General features: G+C 39.9%; 2 protein-coding genes across 5 annotated transcripts in view; both read right to left on the bottom strand.

Moving 5' to 3' along the window:
• The window catches only part of mnd1 (meiotic nuclear divisions 1 homolog (S. cerevisiae)), a 14,565-nt gene extending 10,321 nt beyond the window's left edge, over positions 1 to 4,244 (bottom strand). The window contains exons 1-4 of the mRNA XM_035660479.1: positions 4,093 to 4,244; positions 2,820 to 2,885; positions 2,126 to 2,183; positions 274 to 422 (exon numbers count right to left, since the gene is read on the bottom strand). Of these exons, the coding sequence (XP_035516372.1) occupies positions 274 to 422; positions 2,126 to 2,183; positions 2,820 to 2,885; positions 4,093 to 4,095 (276 nt within the window). The 5' untranslated portion in view covers positions 4,096 to 4,244. The remainder of the gene's footprint in view (positions 1 to 273; positions 423 to 2,125; positions 2,184 to 2,819; positions 2,886 to 4,092) is intronic.
• Positions 4,245 to 4,933: 689 nt separating this feature from the next.
• The window catches only part of trim2a (tripartite motif containing 2a), a 29,176-nt gene continuing 10,144 nt past the window's right edge, over positions 4,934 to 23,965 (bottom strand). For 2 of the 4 annotated variants that reach the window (XM_035660763.1, XM_035660761.1), the window contains 11 exons: positions 16,205 to 16,383; positions 13,959 to 14,196; positions 12,805 to 12,956; positions 12,436 to 12,616; positions 10,089 to 10,812; positions 9,451 to 9,554; positions 9,091 to 9,258; positions 8,019 to 8,199; positions 7,509 to 7,579; positions 7,173 to 7,313; positions 4,934 to 6,570 (listed from right to left, as the gene is read on the bottom strand). In XM_035660763.1, coding sequence (XP_035516656.1) covers positions 6,418 to 6,570; positions 7,173 to 7,313; positions 7,509 to 7,579; positions 8,019 to 8,199; positions 9,091 to 9,258; positions 9,451 to 9,554; positions 10,089 to 10,812; positions 12,436 to 12,616; positions 12,805 to 12,956; positions 13,959 to 14,196; positions 16,205 to 16,338 — 2,247 coding nt within the window. In that variant the 5' untranslated portion in view covers positions 16,339 to 16,383 and the 3' untranslated portion in view covers positions 4,934 to 6,417. Of the gene's footprint in view, positions 6,571 to 7,172; positions 7,314 to 7,508; positions 7,580 to 8,018; positions 8,200 to 9,090; positions 9,259 to 9,450; positions 9,555 to 10,088; positions 10,813 to 12,435; positions 12,617 to 12,804; positions 12,957 to 13,958; positions 14,197 to 16,204; positions 16,384 to 18,911; positions 19,187 to 23,965 lie in introns of those variants that run through there. The other 2 variants (XM_035660762.1, XM_035660765.1) reach the window with 2 other exon arrangements.

Here is a 23,965-nt window from a genome sequence, read left to right as displayed (position 1 = left end):
GGGGCGGGGGCGGGAAAAACTAATAAAATAATTAGATTTAATCACTAATCACTAAGAAATAAACTAAGAACTTGCCTGCACTCAGACGCTCATTTGCGTTTTCTTCCCGTTTTTTTCTCCACTATTACCAGAAGTGTTTTCTGGGCCGGCCTTGTCATTTACTGTAAACTAGAGTCTTCTAACAGAAAAAACAACAACCTCTCTTTGTGTTTTGTTCAGTATCATCTGAAGCTTTTGAGATATGAGGTCAGACTGCATCTGAGTCCCCTTCACCTGTGTTTGCAGCTCCTCCAGTTTGTGCTTGCGAGCGTGCAGGGCCTTGCTGGGAAAGGCCCAGTAGTAGTTTGATGTACCCACTCTCTCACAGTCCACCATGTTGTCATCCACCAAACTCTGCAGCACATCCTTCACAGTCATGGGAGCTTAAAGCAGCAGAGGGAGAAAAGCACACCTTCCACATGAAAGATTCACAATCCTCTATTTTCTACCATTGAACATCCTAGCAGTCGATCCTATTTGTGGACTGTTGATTTGATTTGTGGACGACTGATTTATGGTATAGGTATGATTGTTTACAAGCTCAGAAGACTTTAGGCAATATAAAATGTATCCGAGGTTACGTATAATATTGCATTCTATTGAGGATTTGAAAAAAAGAAAATACAAGCCAGCATGAGCTCTCATTTTTATTACTGGCAAGGCTTTACCACTCAAATGTTCACAAAAACTAAACCCACACATCTGCAGCCTATCTGGCCGTTTCATACTTATCAGAGAGAACACTGCATGAGAGGATGTAATAGAGCAGGAGTTTCATCTTGAAGAGTGTCAGCGGTGAAATGTGATACTCCCACACATTTGCTCAGCCGGTCCACTGTGAAACTGAAAGAGCTTATCTGCTGTGTTTAGGGGCTGAGCTGCGCTGAGTCCTGAGAGGATGTCGAACGGCAGCGAAAAATAAAAACGAGGATTTGAAAATGAAAAACACTCTGGATGGATTAACCAAACTCTGTATGTGCCTGACTTCAGTACGCTCTTTTCCAGTCCTATTCAAATAGCTTTTTGCCTCTTTTCAACTTCAAACCATTCCGCCTTTTAATGGTTCCCAGGATGTTATTAGCACTCTGAGATCACCCTCTTGGCCTCTTTTTCTCATATTTTTTCCCCCTTCTAGAGGACTATGTGCCCATAATGCAGATCTCTTGTTGCCCCCTTCCCCCACCACTCTGTAACTACACCATGCCCAAGTAAGGGGGTCAAAAACATGTGCTTTTAATCACAGCAACACGATCCAGTTCCTCCAGATTAATGCAATGTCCACTTTAAAACAAAAATCCCTGCTCAGTTCACCCAAACATACACAACATAGTTTTGTAGGGTCTAGCACTTAAAATTCCAAGTTTGTATTTTTATAAATTAAATAAATTTAAAGTCAGACTCCATGTTGACGTTGAGGGAATATGTTTTATTTAACAACTAAAAGCTTTCGACAGTTCTCTGCACTATAGGATTACTGCCAGGGATAGGTCTGGTTCTGCTTATACAGACTGAATACAGTTAAAATGGCGAACAGCGAGTCCTGGTTACCATGGTGATTTTGCAAGCATGTCGCCACACGTGTTCAGGAATGCGTGCAGGTGACTGTTTTGTCCCATTTATTGCTCTTTGAAACACACTACAGTTCTAGTAATCATTTTCTAAAACAAATTATACTTTTATATCTTTGAATACAGAAGTTCATTTTCTTTTCTACTGGTTTTGTTAGAGTCAAAACAAGTGGAGATGTTTGGTGCTCAGACTAAACCAACCTGGCTAAAGTGTTCACTGTCTATTACCACTGAAATATCTATAAAAAAAACATTTTAGTGCATTATGTTTTCCCTTAGAAATCACTCCAGTGTCTCCTGTTCAGACTCAGCTCCCACGTTCGTGTTTGACTTTTCTAAAAATAGTCAATAGTGACGTCTCTACTAACCTTCAGATATGTTTCATTTATTTTGTTAGAAACCAGCAAGGGAACACACACGACAAAGACATTCATATTATGTTAAACAATCTTAAACACTTTGACCAGTTGGACACGTTAACTACGTTTTCCCCTCTAAAACTGTTGATAATCACTCACCTATGCCCTTTGTCTTAGGGGCGATCTTCTCTATGTCTTTCAGCTGAAACACATCTTTCTAGAAAGAGGATGAGAGAACACATTCAAGGAAGAACAATTTTATTTATCACGGTATCGTAGAAAAGGGAACATCTATCTAACATCTTTAACATCTGTCTAAGTCTGTAGCAGGATCTCAGTGTTTTGGCTTTCTGGAAATGTATTTTCATCAATGACTCTACCTTTCCAGTTATGTAGGTGTTATTCATGGTTCATCTATTTAAGGGAGCCTCATTGCGTTTAATTTGTGTTTAGTCATGAAAAGTATTTGTGTGGTTGTGTGTGCAGATGTTGTGTATATGTATCAAAGGGACAGAAAACCCACAAACAACAGCTTTTTAAAATTAGAACAGTGAAATCTCCTCTGTGTTACTGTGGGTGTTACAATTTATGTGTTGGTGGTAGTTTGTATGTGAGCTTCTGTCTCCTTCGCAAAAAGTGGGCAGCAATATTAGCGACCTTAAATCAAAACACCCCCTTTTCAGATAATAAAGATAATTAATAAAGATAACAGAATCCATAAAACAATCCTGACTATGAAGTATAGTGATCAGCTTATAAATCCACGCAGTTGTAATCAAGGCGGCATAAAGGGGATGTTACACTGTTCCTACTTTAAACGGTTATGCGGTCAACCTGCAGTGGCAAAACTCACCGTTTCAAAGAAAATCTCCATCATGCGAGTTCTCTTCTCCTCCAGACTTAGTCCTTTCTTCTTTGACTGTAACAGATTGTTTAAGGTAAGGTGAGGCCGGGATGATTTCAGTAACGGCGGCTGATATTCCACCATATTACACAGTAACAGAATAACGCGCAAGTGGCAGTGAACGTAAAAAGATTTCAGAGTATTTACAAAATATGAGCATCTAACCATTTGCAGCACTTTGAAATATGCATATTTATTATCAGTGTTGGGGTAAGTTACTCAAAAAAATTTAAGTTATTACTCCTTACTCTTTGCAAATGTAATATTACTACTTTATATTTACTAATTGTGTCCCTTCTCCTCAAAATTCAGACCTAAGACGGTTAACATCTGTTTTTGTTTGCTAAAATCAAAGTAATGGGAATATTTCCAGCTGCTGAATCTAAGACTCTTCCAAGGATGGGACTAGATTGTAGGATTTCAAATCAGTAAAGGGGGTGACAAGAAAAGTAAGGTTGTAACTACTTAGTTTTAGTGGGGGTATTAGTGAAATGTATTAGTTACTGGAGAAGGTAATATTATCACTAGTAATGAGTTACTGCCCAACACTGATCATTATAGGCTATATTCTAATACTCTTTAAACTTAAAACTGTGATCTTTTGCACATTCCTGCACAAACAGCTTTCATTTCAAATAAATAATCATATTGTGCATAATGTCTATTACTATCTATACAGTTTTTCATACATTCTTGTCGATTTTCTACCTTTCTTGCCTTGCAGTGATTGTTTTCATCTTATATTTTCCTTGTTCCACGTTTGTATTGCACCGACACTGATCCCTATGTTTCTATATAACTTATATAAAGACTGTAAGTTAAATGGCTTCTACATTAGCCAGTGTTGTTGTAATATGGCTTCCAGCACCGGGCAGTTCTCCATTAATCCAGGATCAATGTTTACATTTTACCTGACTAATGGAAAGACACAAACTCTTGTTGTTGTTGTTATTTATTATTGTACACCTGCCTGTCAACTTAAGGTCTGCTCCTCTGCTGAAGTTCACCTTTCCTTCAACTTGCTCCTGTATTTATCCGCCCTCCATTAAGATACGTTACACGAGCGCTGCTTTCGTTGACTGACGGTGGCGTTAATGGGCTAATATCGATCCTGTGACACGCAGACAGGTAACGTATTGATGATGTAACGTTTAGCCAGGAGCTAGCCTGGTAACGTTAGCACTCTCACATGAACTGCAGGTAAAGGTGAACGTCCGCTTACCATTTTGTTACGTTGGCTGTAACAGCAGCGTCCGCTAACATTAAGGTTTCAGGCGTGAGGTGTTGTTTTGTTGATGTTGTTCTGTTGATGTTTATAATCCAAAATAGGAAAACACTCGTTCACGCGGTACTGAATTTCCCGCGGTACAGTGTCACAGGGGTCCTGCTGCCTTCGCTGCTCCTCGTAAAACTCCAACTCCACTTGTTGCAACGCAGATTGAGTTTTCATTCTAAAACAGTCTATCCTTTTAGCATATATCAACTAACCGCGCATACTGTTATGTTTTTAATGCGGCTTCCATAGTTTTCCACGTCGCATCTATGAACTTAAAGTACCCGGGGAACTCATGTTTGCTACAGTTTTGGACCGTGAGTGTCTTGTTAGCTGCAGTCATGATTATTTCCGACTACAAGTGAAGGCAGCATTGGTGTTATCGTTCAGCTCATAGTTGTCTGACGCCCCCTGCTGTCTTATAAATACATTGTTCAAACGGGGACTGTATTGTCAAACTATTGATTTCCTGTTACATTGTGGGGAGACAATAAAATAAATAAAACATAAGTTAAAGTTTGCTGTGCAGATTTACATTTACACAGGTTTTTTTTTATTTTTATATCTCCAATCATACTGAAAACCCTGATGAATTATCACTGCAGGGAGAAATACTATATGTGTGATCCTTAACATGTTTTTAGAATTGTTATCGCAAAGTTCAAATTGCTAACATGCTTTGTGTCAGTCTGCAAACTAATAGATGCTATGCTAGTCTAATAAAACAACTTCATATCATCATACCACAGTGTTTTCAGCAGCTATGGAGTTAATACGATACAGTACAGCAACACAAAATCAAACAATATGCTTTACTATGGGCACTTTAATTCCATTTGGCATTACAAATATAAACAAGACAATGGAAAACAAATAATTTAACAGGATTGTGTAGAAAATGGATGACCAAATTCAGGACAACAAGTTAATGAAAACTGTGCTTGAAGACAAACAGATTTCGACTAAGGCTTTCTAATAGGAGTGCAGTGCATTTTTACAACATACCCCTCAACTGTTGAACTACATTTTGCATCTTTTTCAGAGGATAGGCAAATTGTTTTTACTAAATAAAATACAACTTGTTAGTAGCTCTACCAGTTCTATTTTTTGAAAGACATAAGAGCACATGGAAAGGAGTGAAGGTGATCACAGTTCTGCAGCTGTGTCTGATGAACAAACCCCTTCAGCGAGGGCTGATGCACCCTACAGAGTTTATTTTCGGCATTTTCAGCTATTTACTCCAATTTTGCAACAAAGATGTTTGCACGTAATCACAGCAGATTGTAAGTCAGAATGTCAAGAGGCTTCATACACAACACACATGCGTGCACGAACACACGGCAGATTGTAAGTCGACAAATCAAGTGGCTTTTGTTTGGTACCGTAATTGATCACAACACACTCACGTAATCACACAAACACTCTGTTTTCTGTAAAACCAATTAAATGAAGTTATCAGCATAATTCAGTAACCGTAGGTGTGTTCATTTAATTTAAAGTGATGACATATAACATTAACTAGTCCTTTTCACAGACAGGTAGAAGTATTAGTGAAATAGTGCTTCAGTTTAAAGTTTGTTCTGTTGATGTAGTTAAGTATCAGCCTGAAATAGATTTCTATATAGTGCACAGTAGCTTTTCTGGTGTTTCTCAGTAAAAACAGCATGCACACAGATGCTTAATCATGCTCTAAAATACCCTGCTACCTACAGTAGGTGGAAGATTTTTCTTTTGTAGTGAACAGGCAAAATGTGAGGACTCCTAAGAGCATTTAACAGGAAGTTGCAGTTACTGGAACTATAAATAGAATACCCATTATTTTTCAGGCGACTAAGGTACATCTTCACTTAACACAGTGTCCAACCAGTATTTTTAAGAACAAGTGCAATGGCATTATTTTCCAGTTTTCCTGCCATATCACAACAAATCAAAAGGTCTAACATATATACAATACTAAAGTTTTATTTTTGAAATCAGCATAGTTAAGATGGTACATTAACAAGGTTATGTGTGACTCCTCAAACAACCAATCAGCAGCAGCCGTCTGTGAATATCATAGATCCTCACACTTCATTCAAACCACAAATATTCACGTCTGTTGTTTCTTCAGTGTCAGAAGTGATGCCACAGACACACGGGTGGAGAACAGTCAAACAGATAGCACGATTCAAGGATGAATAGGTGAGCGGATGAAGTGCAGTCGCTCCATACTAATGAGTGCATGTGAGTATATATACACTGTACAGTTTGTGCGCTGAGAGAGAAGAGCTGCTACTACTGCAGGTAGCGGTAGATTTTGAAGCAGTGGTTGCCGGAATCTGCAACCACAACATGTCCGTCAGAGGTGAGAGCCAGTCCCTGCGGGCCGTACAGCGGGTCTGCTGATGTGTTGATGTAGGACAGGAAGGAACCGCTGCCATCAAACACCTGAGAGAGAGATACATGGTGTGAAGTATTGGGGTGGTATTGGCAAAACCAAGTCAATTAGAAATACTGAAACACGAAACACACACTTTTTGTGAAATTGAATATAAGTTGCATTAGTTTATTTGACATTATCTGTTGAAAAATGTATTTTTGGGATCAGTTTAGAGTTGGTAATTTTGACACTTCAAATTGGGTAAAAGTGTAATATTTCCATTATGTAATGTAGCTTAAAATAAAAAAAAATAGTCAGAATGATTTTATAAATAAAGATGATTCACAATGACTTAAGTGGTAGTTTAAAAATGGGACCTTTTTTTAATTTTCTAATTATTTAGTAAGTATGTGAACTGAAGAAGAGAGAGAAATCTGTTTTATATAAAGAAGCTGTAAATATGACTGATGTAACATGATATTCACATTCACATTTATATATTCTTCAGATTCTTTGGTCCAAAGCGATGTACAAATGTAATTTTTACACGTGCTAGATGATGGCATAATATTAAAATTTCAATTAAAACATTTGGTCTGCAAGGTGCAGAAATTAGCCATAAAGACAAACAGAAACTGTGAATGCAGCAGGGGATTAAACTTGTACTGACCTGTATCCTGCTGTTGCCCCAGTCTGCTACTATGATGTTTCCATTGACATCCACTGCCACTCCTGTGGGGGCGTTGAACTGGCCGTTGCCTTCGCCGTTAGAACCAAACTTCAGCAAGAATTCTCCCTCTGTGTTGAACACCTATATTTTGGTTTTCAAGAGGATAATAGCATGGAGATAATAATATTACTAAAAGCAAACAGTGAGCAATGTAAGCCAACACAGTAAAAAAAAGTCTATCATGCAAGCTACCATTTTTAGTACATCGTCATTTATTTTAGCTCTAGACTTTGTATACCTACAATACGCTTCCATTACTGCCGATACTGCACTTACCTTGACTGAGTGGTTGTGGAAATCTGTCACTATGATTTCATTGTTGTTGTTGACAGCAGCAAAGTGAGGGCCTAAATAAATAAATCAAAAAAGCGACAACAGATATGAGTTTCAGATATGAGTTGTTTGTCATAATCAGACAGAAGTAGTTTAAAAAAACAACATCATGGCAGGTGTTTTGAGAGGACATGCAAGTTAATAAGTAGACAAATGTATTTAATGACAAAAAACAAAACAAAGATTGTAATAAAATATTCATACCAGAACAAAAGCATGCTGTTTTAGGACAGTAGAGTTAATAATGCACATAAAAGAAAATATATATTTTGTCATATCATATGTTTTAAACTGATATGACAAAATTCTAATTTGATCTATTATTTTGAAAAAACCCTTTAGAAGTCAAAGGATAATGGGATCTTTATGGTTCCTGGTTTGGCATACGTCTTCATTCCACATGCAGGTGTGAGCCGGTGGGAGAGAGACTGTAGGGGGCAGTGCACATATTACCATTGAGTGTACCTGCAAACTGCCTGTCACCGTTGCCACGGTTACCGAACTTGGTGACCAGCTTGCCGTTGAGCTGAAAGATGAAGACGCAGCAGGACTTATTGTCGACCACGATGATGTGGCCGTTTCTGTCCACGGACACACCTTTAGGGCCCATCAGCTTCCCGGAGCCGATCTTGTTCTGGAGAAGTCAACGGTTGTGAATCTGTTGTTCATCACATACTACAGTACATGTGTACAAACTTAGACAAACAGTAGCATTAGCAGAGTAAATTATATTGTGTAATATTACATGTATGCGTTAAATGACATTTATACAATCCCCAAAGGACAACTTCCCCTTAAAATATTCTGTCTTGTCTTATATGTGACTCACAGTTAAAGAGTGCAAAATGAAACATCCCATGAATACACACACTCACACTACAGACATAAATAGTTTGGTGAATATCTTGTCAGCAGTGTTTGAGAGAAGGCCTGCATTCAGTGAATGAGCTGCAGGCTGCTCTAAATGAACATGAGTGTATCTTAAATTTTGTCATTGCAATTCTGCTGCAACTGCGGGAAAGGAATCAGGACAACTTCTATCCAACTGTCTAACTAAAGCACAAGGCTAAAACAATTATTTTCCACTTTAAACTGTGCACTCTCTTTCATAAGTCGGCATCAGCACTTAAACACTGAAACAGATGTTGAAAAGGGAAGTGGAAAACCTACATGTGTGCATCTCTTAACACATCAGAAATGTGCAAATGAGGTGTGAAAAGTGTAAACGGCCAAGGGAAGGGCAAACAGTGCACCTGTTTCAGCTGTTTGAACTTGCTAGAAAATAGTCACCGCTTGTGAAGGTCCGATAATGTGATAAAAGAGTAATTTTAAAAATACAAGTGGTGGTATTAGAACACCATATTACCCATTTAATACCAGTGTTTATGGTTGAGTGTACTATAGATAACATATACCTGGCTATATTGTTATCAGTGGAAATTACATCATGGTTTTATTACATTACTTTATGACACAGACAGTCCAAGTATAGAATAAAGATAAGTAAAGATTAAGCTTGACTTACCTTAAACTTGCCTTCACTTGAAAAGATGCTGACCCATTTGTTGTCATAGTCGGCAATGATGATGTCACCGTTTGGGTGGACGGCCACACCCGTTGGCCGCTGCAGCTGACCCGGAGTCCTGCCCCGGACACCGAAACGGCTTTTGAACTGACCATCATTTGAGAATATCTGCAGCACAAAACACATTTTTTTTTAAAATAATACATACTGCAAAGTTCAAAGGAGATGGCAAAGTGCAGAGGCAGCATTGTTCAAGGTAACTGAACAGTGATAAGTTACAGTGCTCCACTCATGACCTCTTAATACACCCCTTAACATCGGCTATTTCTGTACGTTGACAGCAATGGAAGTTATTTTTACCTGGACACACTGGTTGTTGCTGTCTGCTATCAGCACCTTTCCCAAAGAGGAGGCAGCCACTCCCTGCAGATTAGTGAACTCCCCTTTGTTTCTTCCTTTTGTGCCTGGAAAACATGAAGTACAGTCAGATTCATATTAGCAGACTGATGATGTGACTAGTTGGTTTAGTTAACTCATCGTCAAACTGTATTTCATATCTGTCACCAAAAAGGTATGAAAAATAATTATTGAATATAAATAGTTTTGCAAAACATGTTGGATTTAAACAAAACAAAACAAAAAAGACTTAAAACATAGTAGTAGATGTTTTGAGCACACTGGACATTAACTACATCTAATAAATTAACAAGATGCTCGTATACATGTTGAGGGTGTGAATTGTTTAAATGTATCTATACTAGTACCAGTACAACACCTGGTATTGATACCACCTTTTTTTAACCTCATTTTGAGAAAAGGTTTTTTACAAACCTCTTTTAATTTGACTAAAGAGGCTACATTGTTACAGGCCGTCTAAACATAAGCAGCTGCACATGAACTTTGGTTAAAAAAAAAGGCCTGTAGTTGGCAAAATTTAGATTTAAATGAGAGAATAGATTATATATCTGACCTAACATTGCAGGTACCACATTTCTTACCGATTCTGAAGATGAGGTCGTCCTCGATGGGGTTCTCTTTCCTCCTCCCTGTGCTGTACATACTGGCCGGCCTCTTGATGGCCTTCTGCTTGATGTGACCGCTGCCTGGAGACTTCAGCCTCTTCTTCATGCCGTCTGAAGTTGGCGACACATCTATAGACTTGGTGGCCTTTATCTTAAAGGGGCTTCCTTTGATGTGTTGGTCATATAAACGCAACGATAAATTAAAGGTCCCCTCTTTAGGAGCTGTGAACAGGTACTCGTAGGTGCCATTCTTGTTGTCCAGTATCTCTCCTTCACCTTTGCTGCCATCAGGTGAGGAGAGTTCAGCCTTGATGAATGCGTTACCCATTTTGCACAGCTCTTTGTCTTTGTCCTTAGTGGTTATGGTGATAGAAGTGGGCACACCCACCACACAATGCCGTAGCCCCTCACCTGTAGCCACAGTCTCAGAGGCCACCGCGTTAGTCGTCACAATAGTGCCCAGATTGTGGATGGACTTTTTTAGTCCGTCTGTCTCCACGAGGAAGTCCAGCTGGTCGTTCTCTCCGGGCTGCAGAGGAAGCTCCTGGCTGGCGAGCTCAATGAGACGCTCGCTCATCTGTTTCTTCACCAGCAGCACCTCGGCCTCGGTGCCGTGGCTCAGGGCCTGCTCTGTGAAGTTACAGCTGCTGTTGATGCCCTCCTGGCCCTGCAGCAGGGTGTCCAGCTGGGCTTGGAGCACCTACACATAGAGACACCAGGGGGCAGCAGGGTTACTTTGAGATTTTAAGATTGGGACCCCCTATAAAAATTGTCTTCTAGCATAACCCGACACAGTTAGCACATATCTACAAGCTATGAGCAGGTGAATCTTAGAATTACATGTACTCTCTTTCTTATAGTTATGCATTTGAATACATTTATAGAGGCTATAGAATAGCGTACTAGAATAGAGTAGCAAATATTTTTTCTTTCTTTTTCCTTCCAGCTGTTGTGTAGCAGAGCAAGTGAAAGAGATCTACATTGGTGGAAAAATACAGCATCAACCATGACTTGCCACCATTAGGGAAATGGGATCTTAGCTCATTGCATTTGCATGTTGGCAAATACATATGTTGTTGTGATTCCTAATATGTAAAGCGGTTAAGGGTTTATTTCAACCAAACCGGCAGTGTTGATTGTTGGAACAGTGGAAAAACTAACAAAGAACGAGTTTTATTTTGTTTCTGTCCAGTTTAAAGTTTTAAGATTATCTGTCTGTATCTGTATTATCAGTCTGGTGGGCCGTAGCACCCATTTGATTTGGTCTGAGAGGCTGGTATTCCAGTGAGACATCTAGTGTGAATTTACCCTAATTTAAACTTTAAGCATGTGTTTTATAACATTAGAAAGTGTTAGCTAACACAAGTCACATTTAGATCATGATATCTCTCAACATGCTTTACTTCAAGTAATGTACTTTACAATTACTGGGACATCACTGAACCCTGATGAAAGAATCGAGACTCACCCCCATCTGATCATCACACTCCTCCTCTTCTCCAACAAGAGAGGCCATTAAGCCATTTATCTCACGCTGAACTCAAATGTTTCGTCCAAACACCTTCTACTATCTCACATTCTGAAGCTCTGAAAACTAAGATACTGTCCGTACATACTGGAAGAACGGAGATCAAACTGCGGAGTAAGAGGCTGCAGTGTTAGCAGCATGACGAGCAAAGCTGCACTGTGTTCCCTCACCGCACATGACACACCCAGATCAACCCAAGTGTGCATACTGGCTCCATCTAGCTACAAGCAACAGCACAGCTCAAAGTATCTGACGTTCCCCTTGGCTCCCAGTGTTTTTACTGCACACCAGCCAGTGAATTGTAAATCATTAACAACCCATGTGATGGAGCTCCCTGAGGGGGAGGCAGCAGGCTCTTAACCAGGCTGGGTGATTGGTTGCCTGGATTGGGGTGGTGCACCAGCTCCCCGGCCCCCCCTCTTTCTGCCTGTTAATCACCTATCAGACCAGCTGAGCCCCTGACACATAGATCAGCAAAAACAGCCTGATGAGTAGCCTGTGATACGTTAAATGCCTTCCAAAAATAGATTGTAATTAGGTCAATGTTGTGTTCATTTTAATTGTTCTTTCTGTATTTTGTCCTTGTACTATATACTCATAAATCTCTTTATCAGAACAAATCGGAGCTTCACTTAATATAACCCCTTTAAGAGGTAGATAAAGACTGCAAAGCACTTTACACAGATTAAAAAACTCAAACTCTTATGGCTGGGATGTTAGACATTGTTCCTACCTGGCTGAGGTCACAATAATAACATTAAAACTACTACTTTGTTTCAGACCATGTTACTTCACCTTCTGCTTGAGGCCGTAGTTGACCTCCAGCTCCATGAGTAAAACGCTCTTGCGGACATTCAGAGTCTTCTGCAACTCGTCAAAAGTAGTATGGATGTCATCCTCAATGGAGCTCTTTTGATTGGTCAGCTGCTGCAGGATCTCTGACAGCGTCTGCAGGGCTGAGTCGATCTCTGGCAACCTGGAAGCAACAGAAGGAGCAACGAGGATAAATATTTAATATAGCGAATCAACAGTCATATGACGGGGCGAGCACATAGAGGAGGATTGTGTTTGTTTCATTCGTGCTATCATGGCTAATACTTGGGAGTGATATGCGTAAAGCCTGTAGTGCGGTATAATAAAGTCTACATAATGCTGCTGTTGTACCTCTTCTTCACAGCATCTAGCTGGTCCTGCAATGAGGCCTTGTGTTGTTCCACTACGTCTTTAAGAGGCACAGTCGGGTGTTCACCGTGTTCTCCACTTGTACACTCCTGACACATGGCTGTCTCACAAGGCGGACAGTAAAACTCCATGACCTAAGCGACGGGGGAAAAAAATTTAGATTAGACATAAATATAGGGTTGAGGTTTAAAATGCTTTAGCCACATTGCAGCGTGGCTAATGACAATGTTGGTCAATCCACCACTTTGGTCCAGACTAAAATATCTTAACAAGTATTGGATGGATCCGTTTTGTGCACACTTTGATGTTCCCCATGAGGATGAAGCCTACTGACTTTTCCTGTAGCGCCACCAGCAGGTTGAGTAACTCAGTGGATAGAGTGGGATGGATTGCCATGAAGTTTGGTACACACATTCATGTCCCCCGCAAGATGAACTCTAACAACTTTAATTTAGAATCTAGCGCCATCTTCAGGTCAGTTATTATTATTTTTATTTATTGGTACTTTACGTAATGGCATTCCCATCAGCCTCAGTTATACTTTAGTGCTGATTAGCATTTATTAGCATCCTAACACAAAGATGATGAACATGGTTAACTTCTTACATGCTGAAAATCTGCATGTTAGCATTGACATTGTGAGCATGTTAGCATGCTGTTAGAAAGTACAGCCTCACAGAGTGTGACTGTTGACTCTTCATTGACCTTGGCCTGAATGTTTGCTGACAGTGAACCTTTAGAATAATAAGCAAAACCTGAACCAGTGACCAATGACCTTGACATCTAATCTGTTTATGATCGAGTCATTATCAGATTTGTTAGACAATGATTATTAATTATTAATGCTGCACACAAGTAAATGCTATGCTAGTGAGTTTGCAGAAGATGGATAATAATTCATGTTCTGCTGAAATCCTTATAAGCCTATAAACCTGTATATTAGGAAAACAGCTGGATATTCAGATGTGGTGGCTTATAGGTCTAAAGTTCATATTGAGGCCTGACTAACAACCTTATGAGCTCTTAATTTATGAGACATACAAATGTATCATCATGTTGTTGTGTGTCTAAGTGAGAGGAGGTGAAAGGAAAATACAGAAACAGACAGACAAACTGACAGTGTGTATGACTCTTACGTTGCCTCCATGGTTGGGGCAGGAGAGGAGTTGGCCTGTAGCCACGGTGGTGATGTTGTTGAGAGCGGCGGCCTCCTGGCTGCAGCTGTCCGGCGCCCGCTGCAGCACGTCCATCAGGTTGGTGATGAAGAAGTTATTCTGCAATGCCGCCACACCCTTCTCCGGCAGGATCGAGGTCTGGCGGCACACGGGGCACGACAGTGTGAGGCTGTGGGCCGGGATGTAATTCTGCAGGCACCTGGAGGAGGAGAGCAGGGGGAATATTGATTCTGAGTGGGAGCATCCTGCAAAAGAATTGTATCAAAGAGAGTCTGGAGAAAGGCGTAGGTGGTATGTATGTGTGTGTGTGTGTGTGTGTGTGTGGGTTGCACTGAGAAGGCATGGGAAAGATGAAGGATTCAGCTATACTGTAGAGACTGATGAGAGATGTGCAGTTAATAATGTGAGAGCTAGTCTTTATTTTATTATGTTTACACAGTTGCCTATAAATAAGAAATCATTCAATAAAAATATTCAAAACTATAATACGATTATTGAAATACCAGTTCATAATCAGGTATTTGACCTTTCAGTTGAATGAACCCAGGTGAAAATTTAGCCATTGATGCCATCTAGTGGTTCAAAGATTTATAGCCCAAAAGTAATTTACAGTAGCAGTATAAACTTTGTTCCCAGTTAATTATCTACACCTGTACATTCTTGTGCAATGAAATACAACAGCTCTGCCATAATCCCATAAATCTGATCACCGTGATGATACCATTTTTAGTGCTGTTGACACTATATGTCAGAGAAGGAGTTGATTTAACTCTGGTAACCTATGAGCAGTGGTGGAAAAAGACTTAAAAGTTACAATACTGCATTGTGAATATACTCTATTACAAGTAGAAGTATTAGGCTACCAGCAAAATGTACTTTGTATACATGATTACGTTTTGAGCAGGTCTAATGAGCAGCATAACTGTGAGGCCTTTAATCTGTAAAAGTGCATCATATTTCATAAGATGATCACATGTTTTGTATATAAAAGTAAGTAAGAAAGTACAACATTTGCGTCTGAAATGTAGTGGAGTAAATACATAAAGTAGCATATTGAACATACTTAAGTAAAGTACAAGTTCCTTGGAACTGGAACTGAGTAAATATACTTAGTTACTTTCCTCCACTGCTTTTGAGGTCATAGTTTATTGTGTATGTAAATAGACCTGGAAAAAAACATTATAAACACACAATATAAATGAAACACCACCACCAAACTGATTATTAACATCTTAAATAAAGATTTTTGTTAAATTATTAAATGTTATTATGTAAAGTCTTGGTCACATCTATAACATTTAAGCCTCTTATGTGCAGTTAAAGTTTTGGACAGGAAGCTGATAAGACCTCACCATTATCATGTTCTTAAGACATCAAATATGTTAAGTTTTGATCATTTCATTAAATTTGCTAATTTTAAACGCCTAAATGACTATTAACCTGGTGGTTCTAGCACAGTGCGTGTCTGTGGGGCACTGTAAGGTTATTCATGATACTTGTTATATTTTTATTCGATAAAAAGGCAACACGATGACAACATTACATTACTGATGAGATTACATCCGCATCGGGTTGAATTTGATCAGAAATGCAGAGTAAAGGAGTCGGTGCAACAATGCCTTTCTACCATTGAGGATTTAGTGTTATATTATACTTTAAACAATAATTTAGGTGCTCTAGGATCTCCTTTACACTCATAAATTATGGTTTAACATTATTATAAGCACTTGCTAGCTGGGCAATAAATTAAAGGCACAAAAAAGATGCAAATTGCTTTAAAATATAACAAACCGTAACAAATGTGATCTGTTTAGATCCAAAGAAGAAAAAATGCATGACGCACATGTAGGAAGGGAGAAATAAATATACTAAAACAGAAAACAACTACATTGTCTTAATGACCGCTAGAAGCAACCAGAGCAAAGGAACAGACAGGCACAGTCTCTCTTTTGTGTCAGAAACAAAGGCTGGTTGTCAGAGATGGGGGCACCAACACACCAAAGTCAACAGCAGAGATGCAGCACCATGCAGGATTGATTACAATATCTGGAAAGTAGTATTTTTCCATCTCCCACTTACTGCCATGCAGCATCCCTTTCTCGCATAAAACATACAAATCATGCATTTGAATTAGCTTTTTCATGCACATTTAGACACACAATTTATGGGATTATAACACATAAGAGCAACATGGTAACTCCACTCACCTCTCACAGAAGGTGTGTAGGCAGGGCAGTACTTTGGGGTTTTCGTAGCGGTCCAGACATATGCTGCAGATCAAGAACTGCTTGTCAATCTGGCGGACCACGGGGCTGGGAATAGTGGAGCCTTCACTGGCCATCCTAAAACTCTGACATACGAGTCCCCCTTCCTCTTACCCTGCACCCTGTGGAGTCGAACAGAGGGAGGACGAGACAAGTGAGGACGCAGCGAAAAGATGTCACGTATGATCAAACACACAGGGATAACCCGCGGAGGTGAGTGGAAATCTGTGGGTTGTAAAGATCAAAGTTTAAAGCAAAATGCCTTCTTCCTTCCATCCCCTCACTGAGAGAGGAAATGTCAAATGCACAAACAGACACACCAGTCACCGCCTGTGGCTTTGGGCTTTAACTCAAACCCATGAACATAGAAGTATTAAGATAAGAAAAAGTGACATTAAACATCCTCACAATCAGCAGGTCAAAAACCAACTGCTCAATGTCTTTCCTTTTCATCAGTAAAATAGACTTATTTACATATAATTACTTTTTCTTTCGTGGAGTCAATTGACCTAACAGCCTGGGAAGAGATACAACCTCTGAGAGCATGAGAGGTCAAACTGAGGTCACAACTTCAACATTAAATGTTTGCCAAGTGCCAACTAACAGCCGCAGTATTGTGGATGCAATTTATAAACCTTTAGCTCTAATTTTAAAAGAAATACTGAGATTGAAAGTCCATTCTTGACCTTTGGAGATAGCAGTTGACAAAGTAATCTCACCACAAGGTATTTTTAGTAGCTTTTCTGGAACTTTTAAATCAAATCACACACAGCAGATGGACTTTGCGTGATTGTCATTGAAATGTAGAAATGTTGAAATTTCCATTCCTTTGAGGACTTTCCCCGATAGACCATGATTATGAAAAAGACACTGTAAAGAAGGGCAATTATTACTCTATTATGAATTTTTAATCCATGGAGGTTTAATATTTGTAAAACTTTCCAAAAGCCTGTGGAGTGGGTCTTTCAACACAGAAGTTAGAAACCTTTTTTGGCTTATGCAGGTGAACACTTTTAATTCGGGACTGAGCCCCATTTCTGAGTCCGGTATCCGTTCCCTATAGAACATCCATGCTTTCCACAGGTTGCCTATGTCTTGGAGTTGCAAGCAATTCAACCAAATCCAAGGCTGGATCACCAAGCAGGCAACTGCCCCAGAGAGGCAGACTCCCAGGGCAAACAAAAGTCTGTCAGTTCATTTTTGGTAACTCATTTAATTGCCCATCTTGAATTGTGAAGACTCCTAACAGGTTAATCCTTGAACAAAGATGGAGGTTTCTCAGATTGTTTGATTTCAATAGTTTTTATTGGGATTTCCTGATATGAGTCACCCAGTCGGTATTGTACTGGCCTTATTTTGTGGAGAAGACTGGAGCTTGAAAATGAGCTGCCGGCTGCGCGTTTGTCATAAAAAGGCTCTATGAGTGATAAATATTTGATTATAAAGTGAAAGGAAGGTACTCTGTGTTCAGCACTTACCAGTGAGAAACAGAACACTGAACCGACAAAAATAAACACTTTAATACCACCATAGTGCACAATATTTACACTGATTGTTGTAACTGGGAAGAAATCTAACTTGCTTTCCAGTTTTATCTGAAACATCCTTTTACTGCATCCTTTATTTGAGTGTCTGACTTTCTGTAACGTTATCTGGCAGCCAACTTAGACACAGAAAGTGTGTCAGTGCTTTTATTGTCTCTTCACATTCAAGACAGGCACAGAAACAGGCCACCTCTGCTGCTGAGAGGAAACCATTAGGGACAGTACTTCTTTCTACAGTGCATGCTCTCTTTCTACTCTTTTCTATTTTTTCTCCTAATCTCTCTTATACACGTCTCCTCCTCCCTTTCCTTTCTCTGAAAGCAGAGCCTGTAAGTACAATGTGGGGATTTGGTAAGCCTGAAAATTGAGAGCGGTAGATACAATTACTGTAATAATGAAGCTGTCATGCCGTCAGAGGGTTATTACAACAATTTCCAATATGTTACATGACTGGTGTGTAATGTGTTTACTGTCAGGGGTTAGCTGAGCCACTCAGTTCAGCATCACAAAGCCGGTCGTGCAGTTGACAGAAACAGCAAGTTAACTGTACCGGCAGAATAATGACTTCAACAAGCTGTTCACAATTTAGTCTACCTTCAGAGGCCATATTCTTAACTCATAATTATGAATCTGTATATAAAAAGGAAAGATAATTGCATCTGTGAGGTTTGAATGACAATATAAACACTGTATGATGGCACAGACATGCACAAACACAATGTATATTAATAACTTACTAGCTCCATGGAGCAGATTAAGCAGATTAACAGAGCATCAAATATGGCACTGGTTATAAAACTAAAATTCCTAAATCTTGCAGACAGCCACAGCCGGACAACAGAAGCAGCCCCGTGCTGACAGTGCACAAGGTCGCAGCAGCCACTCTTACATAATCAGATCCGCACCAGCTAAGCGGAATAATTCCTGCTGGATTGAGCAGTCATCTAATACGCAGCGAAGGGTACACACGAAATAGGGAAATAAACGTTAGTGACTCCACGAGAATATAGTTATAAATCACACAAAAATGTGAGCTGTAAACATCACCAGCTATTCCCAAAAAGGTTCAGTATTTGGCTGATAACATTATTAACAGGAAGACTTACAGTGCTGCATCTATGGGCCGATCAACAGGCGTCATCCACTCCAGCACACAGACCGAAACACTGGCTCCATGTGAGCAAAACAGGTAGAATGTTTGCACTAAAAATCCCTTTAAACCTGCTTTAAGGTCATGTCAGCTCTCACAAGAAATGATGCTTCCCCTCCAGGTAGCAGCGACGAGCCAAACAGGAGACGACAGGATGCATGTGTGTGTGTGTGTGTGAGCGAGACAGCTCCTCTGTGTGTTTGTGGGTGTGCACACACGTGAGCGAAGTTGAGGAGGGGCGATTCAGCCAGATTGTATTTCAGTTTTTACCTCATCTCTTCCCCTCCCTCCCTCACTCACTCTCTCTCCCTCACCACTTCCTCTCCTCCCATCACTTTCATTCTTGGCTCAGTCCGTCTCATCCATTCATCTCCTCCTACCTTCCTCTCTCCCTATCCCTCTCTCTTTAAGTAAATGCTGGCTCACTGCAGTGCAGCGAGCATGTGCAGCATCAGGAGTATGTGAGAGACTACTGGCTGACGGCTCGTGAGTTAACAAATGGGGGAGAAAAAAAAGCACTTATAGGTCCCCTCCACAGCCAATAGAGTTAAAGCCAAAGGGATCTGAGTGTGTGGGTGTGTGCCTGCTGCTGACTCACTGTACATGCAGAGACAAAGCAAAAACGGGCAAGAGAGGGAAAGTCAGAGGCAAAGAGAATCATGATTACCAGATATAGGGGAATGAAAGTATGACACTGCCAAAATCAGAGAGACTCCTGTATACGTACATACACATTCCTCCACACACACACACACATATTTCACAATGTCACTGTGATGTATGACAAAGCACAAACGGGTCAGTCCTTAACAAAATGATATAAAAATAAATCTCTTGATATAAGCCAGAGGTGAAACTTCTTTTCCAGTCTTTTTGAGAAAAGGGAAGGTCACCGAGAGGACATGATTTTAGGGTCAGGGATCTCAATCACTGCACTGCTCTCCGAGTGATAAGCTGAACTCTATAAAGCTGGCTGTATTTATAAGAATAGGTATGCACTGTATGCACATACATTATGAGCACTGACTGGTGAAGTGACCAACACTGATCATCTCGCTATCATGGCACCTGTCAGTGGGTGGGATAACAGCAAGTGAACATTTTGTCCTCATAGTTGATGTGTTAGAAGCAGGAAAAATGGGCAGTGTGAGGATTTGAGCGACTTTGACAAGGGCCAATAGACGACCTGGGTCAGAGCAATCTCCCCACAACTGCAGCTTCTTTTGTGATATTCCGGTCTGCAGTGGTAGTACCTATCAAAGGTGCTCAAAAGGGAAGGAAAAGAAAAGAACCGGAGACAGGGTCATGGGCGGCCAAGGCTCATTGATGCACGTGGGGAGCGAAGGCTGATCCGTGTGGTCCGATCCAACAGACTAGCTACTGTAGCTCAAACTGCTGAGAAAGTTAGTCACAGTTTGTTGCCTATTGCCTATGCTGCATAACATCAATGTATGTATGTGTTGGGAGGTGACACAGGTACAAAGAAAAGATATGTTTAGTCAAGAAAACAATTTGCTTTAAAAGGGCTCTGTTTTCATAATTCAATGATAATCAGTCCTGTTTGTTAATTGTTAGTTTGTTCCAGACATCTGAATTCCTGCCCACACCTTCAAATTGTTGAGTGCGAGAGAGTGAAACAAGTCTGGTATTGTGCTCATTCACAGCTGTTTCCATTGGTTGGAGACAGTCAGCCAATCTTAGTAGATCTTAGACCATGGGTCAGGATCCTTTATTAACCAGTCTGTCTGGAGCCACAAAACATATTTGAGCTTTGTAATGCTAATTTCTCACCGTAGAGCCAGCAGCGTTGGTGGTGAAAGAAAACAAATCTGTCCATGCAGTATTAAATTCTCAAATCTTCCTCTGAGACTTTTTCTTTAGCTCGCCAAGCTAGACACACTTGAGATTAGTAGCCACTGATATTGACGTTCAGCTAAATATAGAGGAAAAGGTCAGGATGTAACGTATGAAACACATTTTAACTGACGAAATATGTGTATTGACTGCACATTTGTTTACAATTGGACAACGTAAGAATCAATTTAGGCCTACAACAATGTCAGAGGTAAATGTTTAAAAAGAACCGTAATTTTAATTTAATGTTTTGTCAAAGCCGCATGTGGCTCTAGAGAAAATGGCTGAAATTAACACAGCTGTACAAGTTGTTATTGCATACAGGCATACAGAAATAACAACTCTTAAACTGACATGTTTTTTATCAGTGGGAAAAATGTGAAAATAAGCAGGACAAATATGTAACTTGGCACTGATTGGTTAGAAAAAAAACCTCCCTCCCTACAAGAAATCGGTTGACATGAACACAATGTCAGGCTGAAGTGAAATTTAATAAGATTATCAGTCTAAATTGCCTTCATGCTTTGCATCAAGTATCTTGTTTGCATGATCAATAATATAAATACAATTTATCCTTTTATTTCTTGGAAATGTCCTTAAATAATAACATATTTACTTCGAATTCAGATCAAGATCAATCTGTTCCAAATCAAAAGACAACAACAATGAAAATATTGTGAGGGGTATTTCCACTGTTAATCAGTAACAGTCAGGGTAACATGGTTGGTTTGACCTTTACATTTTAATATAATGCCATTAAATCGGAATTTTGAACATATTTCCCCTGACTTGTCGAGTTTCTGAGCCTGGGATTTGTTTTTATATGTCTTTTATATGCTTTATATGCTGCATATAACTGCAAAATAACATGCAGGAGTTGTTAAATTCTTCTGTATGGTTTCTACCTTTCCAGTTAATACCATGACTGGATCTTGACAGAGCTTTTTCAAACATTTCGTTATGCCTGGCAGCTCTGAGACTGTTCCAGTGATCTCATCTCAGTCTCTGCCAAAGTCAGTGAGCTCTGAGTCAGTTCAGAGGAGGGGGACGCACAACCAGAGAAACGAATTCAACGCTGGAGGAAAGCTGAAAACATAATGGCTGAATAGTATGTTATGTGTGTAGCATTAACGTGCAGATGCATAACACAATCAATCAGCTTCTAAAGCATCGACTTGATTCAATACTATAAAGGATAAGACTGAAAAAATATAGAGACAGATTCACATATTGTTGGTTTTGGATAGAATAGAATATAGATTACCAGCCTCATGCTTTGATGGCATCCTCATAAACAAAAACATTGCTCCATATCCCTACCAGAGGTCAAAAACCCAACCTGATACCTTCAATGAGCGGTTAGTGGCCACCTTCAATTTGGATAATGCAAACTTTCTACTCACTCTACTCATAGCCACCAGCTTCTGTGACAAACAACACACTTCTTCCACGCTTTGTTTTTGATTTGTTAAAAAGGCACAGTCATGTGTGCAATGCATGTAAAGTGAAGTCTCAACCCCACCACTAGAACACAGGACTGATTTCCAAATGGACTCACCGGCCTTTTAGTGCTAACATTAGTAACAACTAATTCGAAGTGTTTTGTGTTTTATTTAATCTGTTAGAGGTTTTATTACATTTTAATAAAAACAGCGGGGAAAAAAGGTCTTTACTTTCAGTTAGGATTCCAATTAATGGGTCGGTGTGTAGGATTTGTCAGTGTTTGGTTTGTCCATTCTGGGCTACTGTAGAAACATGGCAGTTCAACATGGCAGACTCCCGTAGAAGAGGACCCGCTCCCTTTGTAGATAAAAATGGCTCCTTCTAATGCATATTATTATTCCATTTCTGACAATAGATCCTCCTAAATGTTACACACTGGACCTTTAAGAAACACTGCTGATCGGCTGATTGACACTGTCTAATAGTCTTCAGCCATGCTAACACCTCTGAGAGGCTGCACTTAGGCACATTGGAGCTTTAAGCTAAATGCAAAAATGCTAACTATTAAAACATTTCAGTAATAACTAAAGTGGACCAGACTGACATTGCCATTCATAGAGTCATGTTGCGAGTATGGCTAAAAAAAATGAAGGGTTGGGTTTAAGTCCCTTTCAAAGAGCCAGCAGAACCTTTATTACATCTCTGGAAGACATGAAAGCCACATAAAGTAGAGACACTAATAGCTCGGGGGAGTCACTGAGGAGTAAACATGTCACTTAACCTGTTTTTGTTGCGTCGCTGTTCCAACCCACATCATCTCCCCTGATGCATTAAGACACTTCAAAGACACCGCAAAGCAAAAACAGTATTTCCTACTGACTTAGTAGCTCTAATAGAAAAACATCAGCTGGTCTCTCAACCCATCATCCATAAAAAGAAAACACAACAAACGTTAAACTTTAACTGCTGTGTGTAGAGAATCTAGGGCATGCTGTAATTTGAAACCTGCTCATTTCCACTCACCAGTATGAAGAGGGAACCTGTTTTCAAACAGTTTGTTTAGGTACAATTCAGGGTTTAGTTTACATCATGGCTGCAGTGGCTTGTATGTTACTCTGGGTCTCCCTCTGGTGTCCATCCCACAGCTCTTTCCAGAGCACTGACCTCAGCTGTTTTCACCATCTCTCTGTTTCCCAACACACTACACGCCATGTCACACTGCACAATAACGACACTGCCCAGTCAGAATGACCGCTTTCAAAATGTAAACAACCATGGTGACAAACAGGTGGATGTGTAGGTGTTTCTGTTTGACAGCACTGATGGAGACCAGCTGGGTTTTTCTCACCTCACCAGCACATTATTGGATGTTTTATAATGTTTGACGATGTGAGACCAGTTAGTTTGTCAGGTCAGAAGTCCAAAAGTCCAGTCACATGCAGGTTCACTGCTGAGAGTCACAGGACAGTCTGTTACCGGTCACGCACAGCCAATTTATTTCACATCAGCACTTTGATGATTTTATTAATTATTGATATGATTTTAATTGGTTTGACTGTTTTAATAGCACATATAATATTGTACACCTTACCAGACATGGTCATGAAAGGGGGTTGCAGCATCCCCTAAAATCTGGCATAATGAAAACCATTTGTTCATAAAAATGTTGGAACTTATGACTTTCTTCTATTTTTACTGGGATTTACACGTGTA

Source organism: Morone saxatilis, unplaced genomic scaffold (genome assembly GCF_004916995.1).
Source record: "Morone saxatilis isolate NCDOM2014 unplaced genomic scaffold, NCSU_SB_2.0 Contig17, whole genome shotgun sequence".
Taxonomy (NCBI): Eukaryota; Metazoa; Chordata; class Actinopteri; family Moronidae; genus Morone; species Morone saxatilis.
This window is presented reverse-complemented; position numbering and strand designations above follow the sequence as displayed.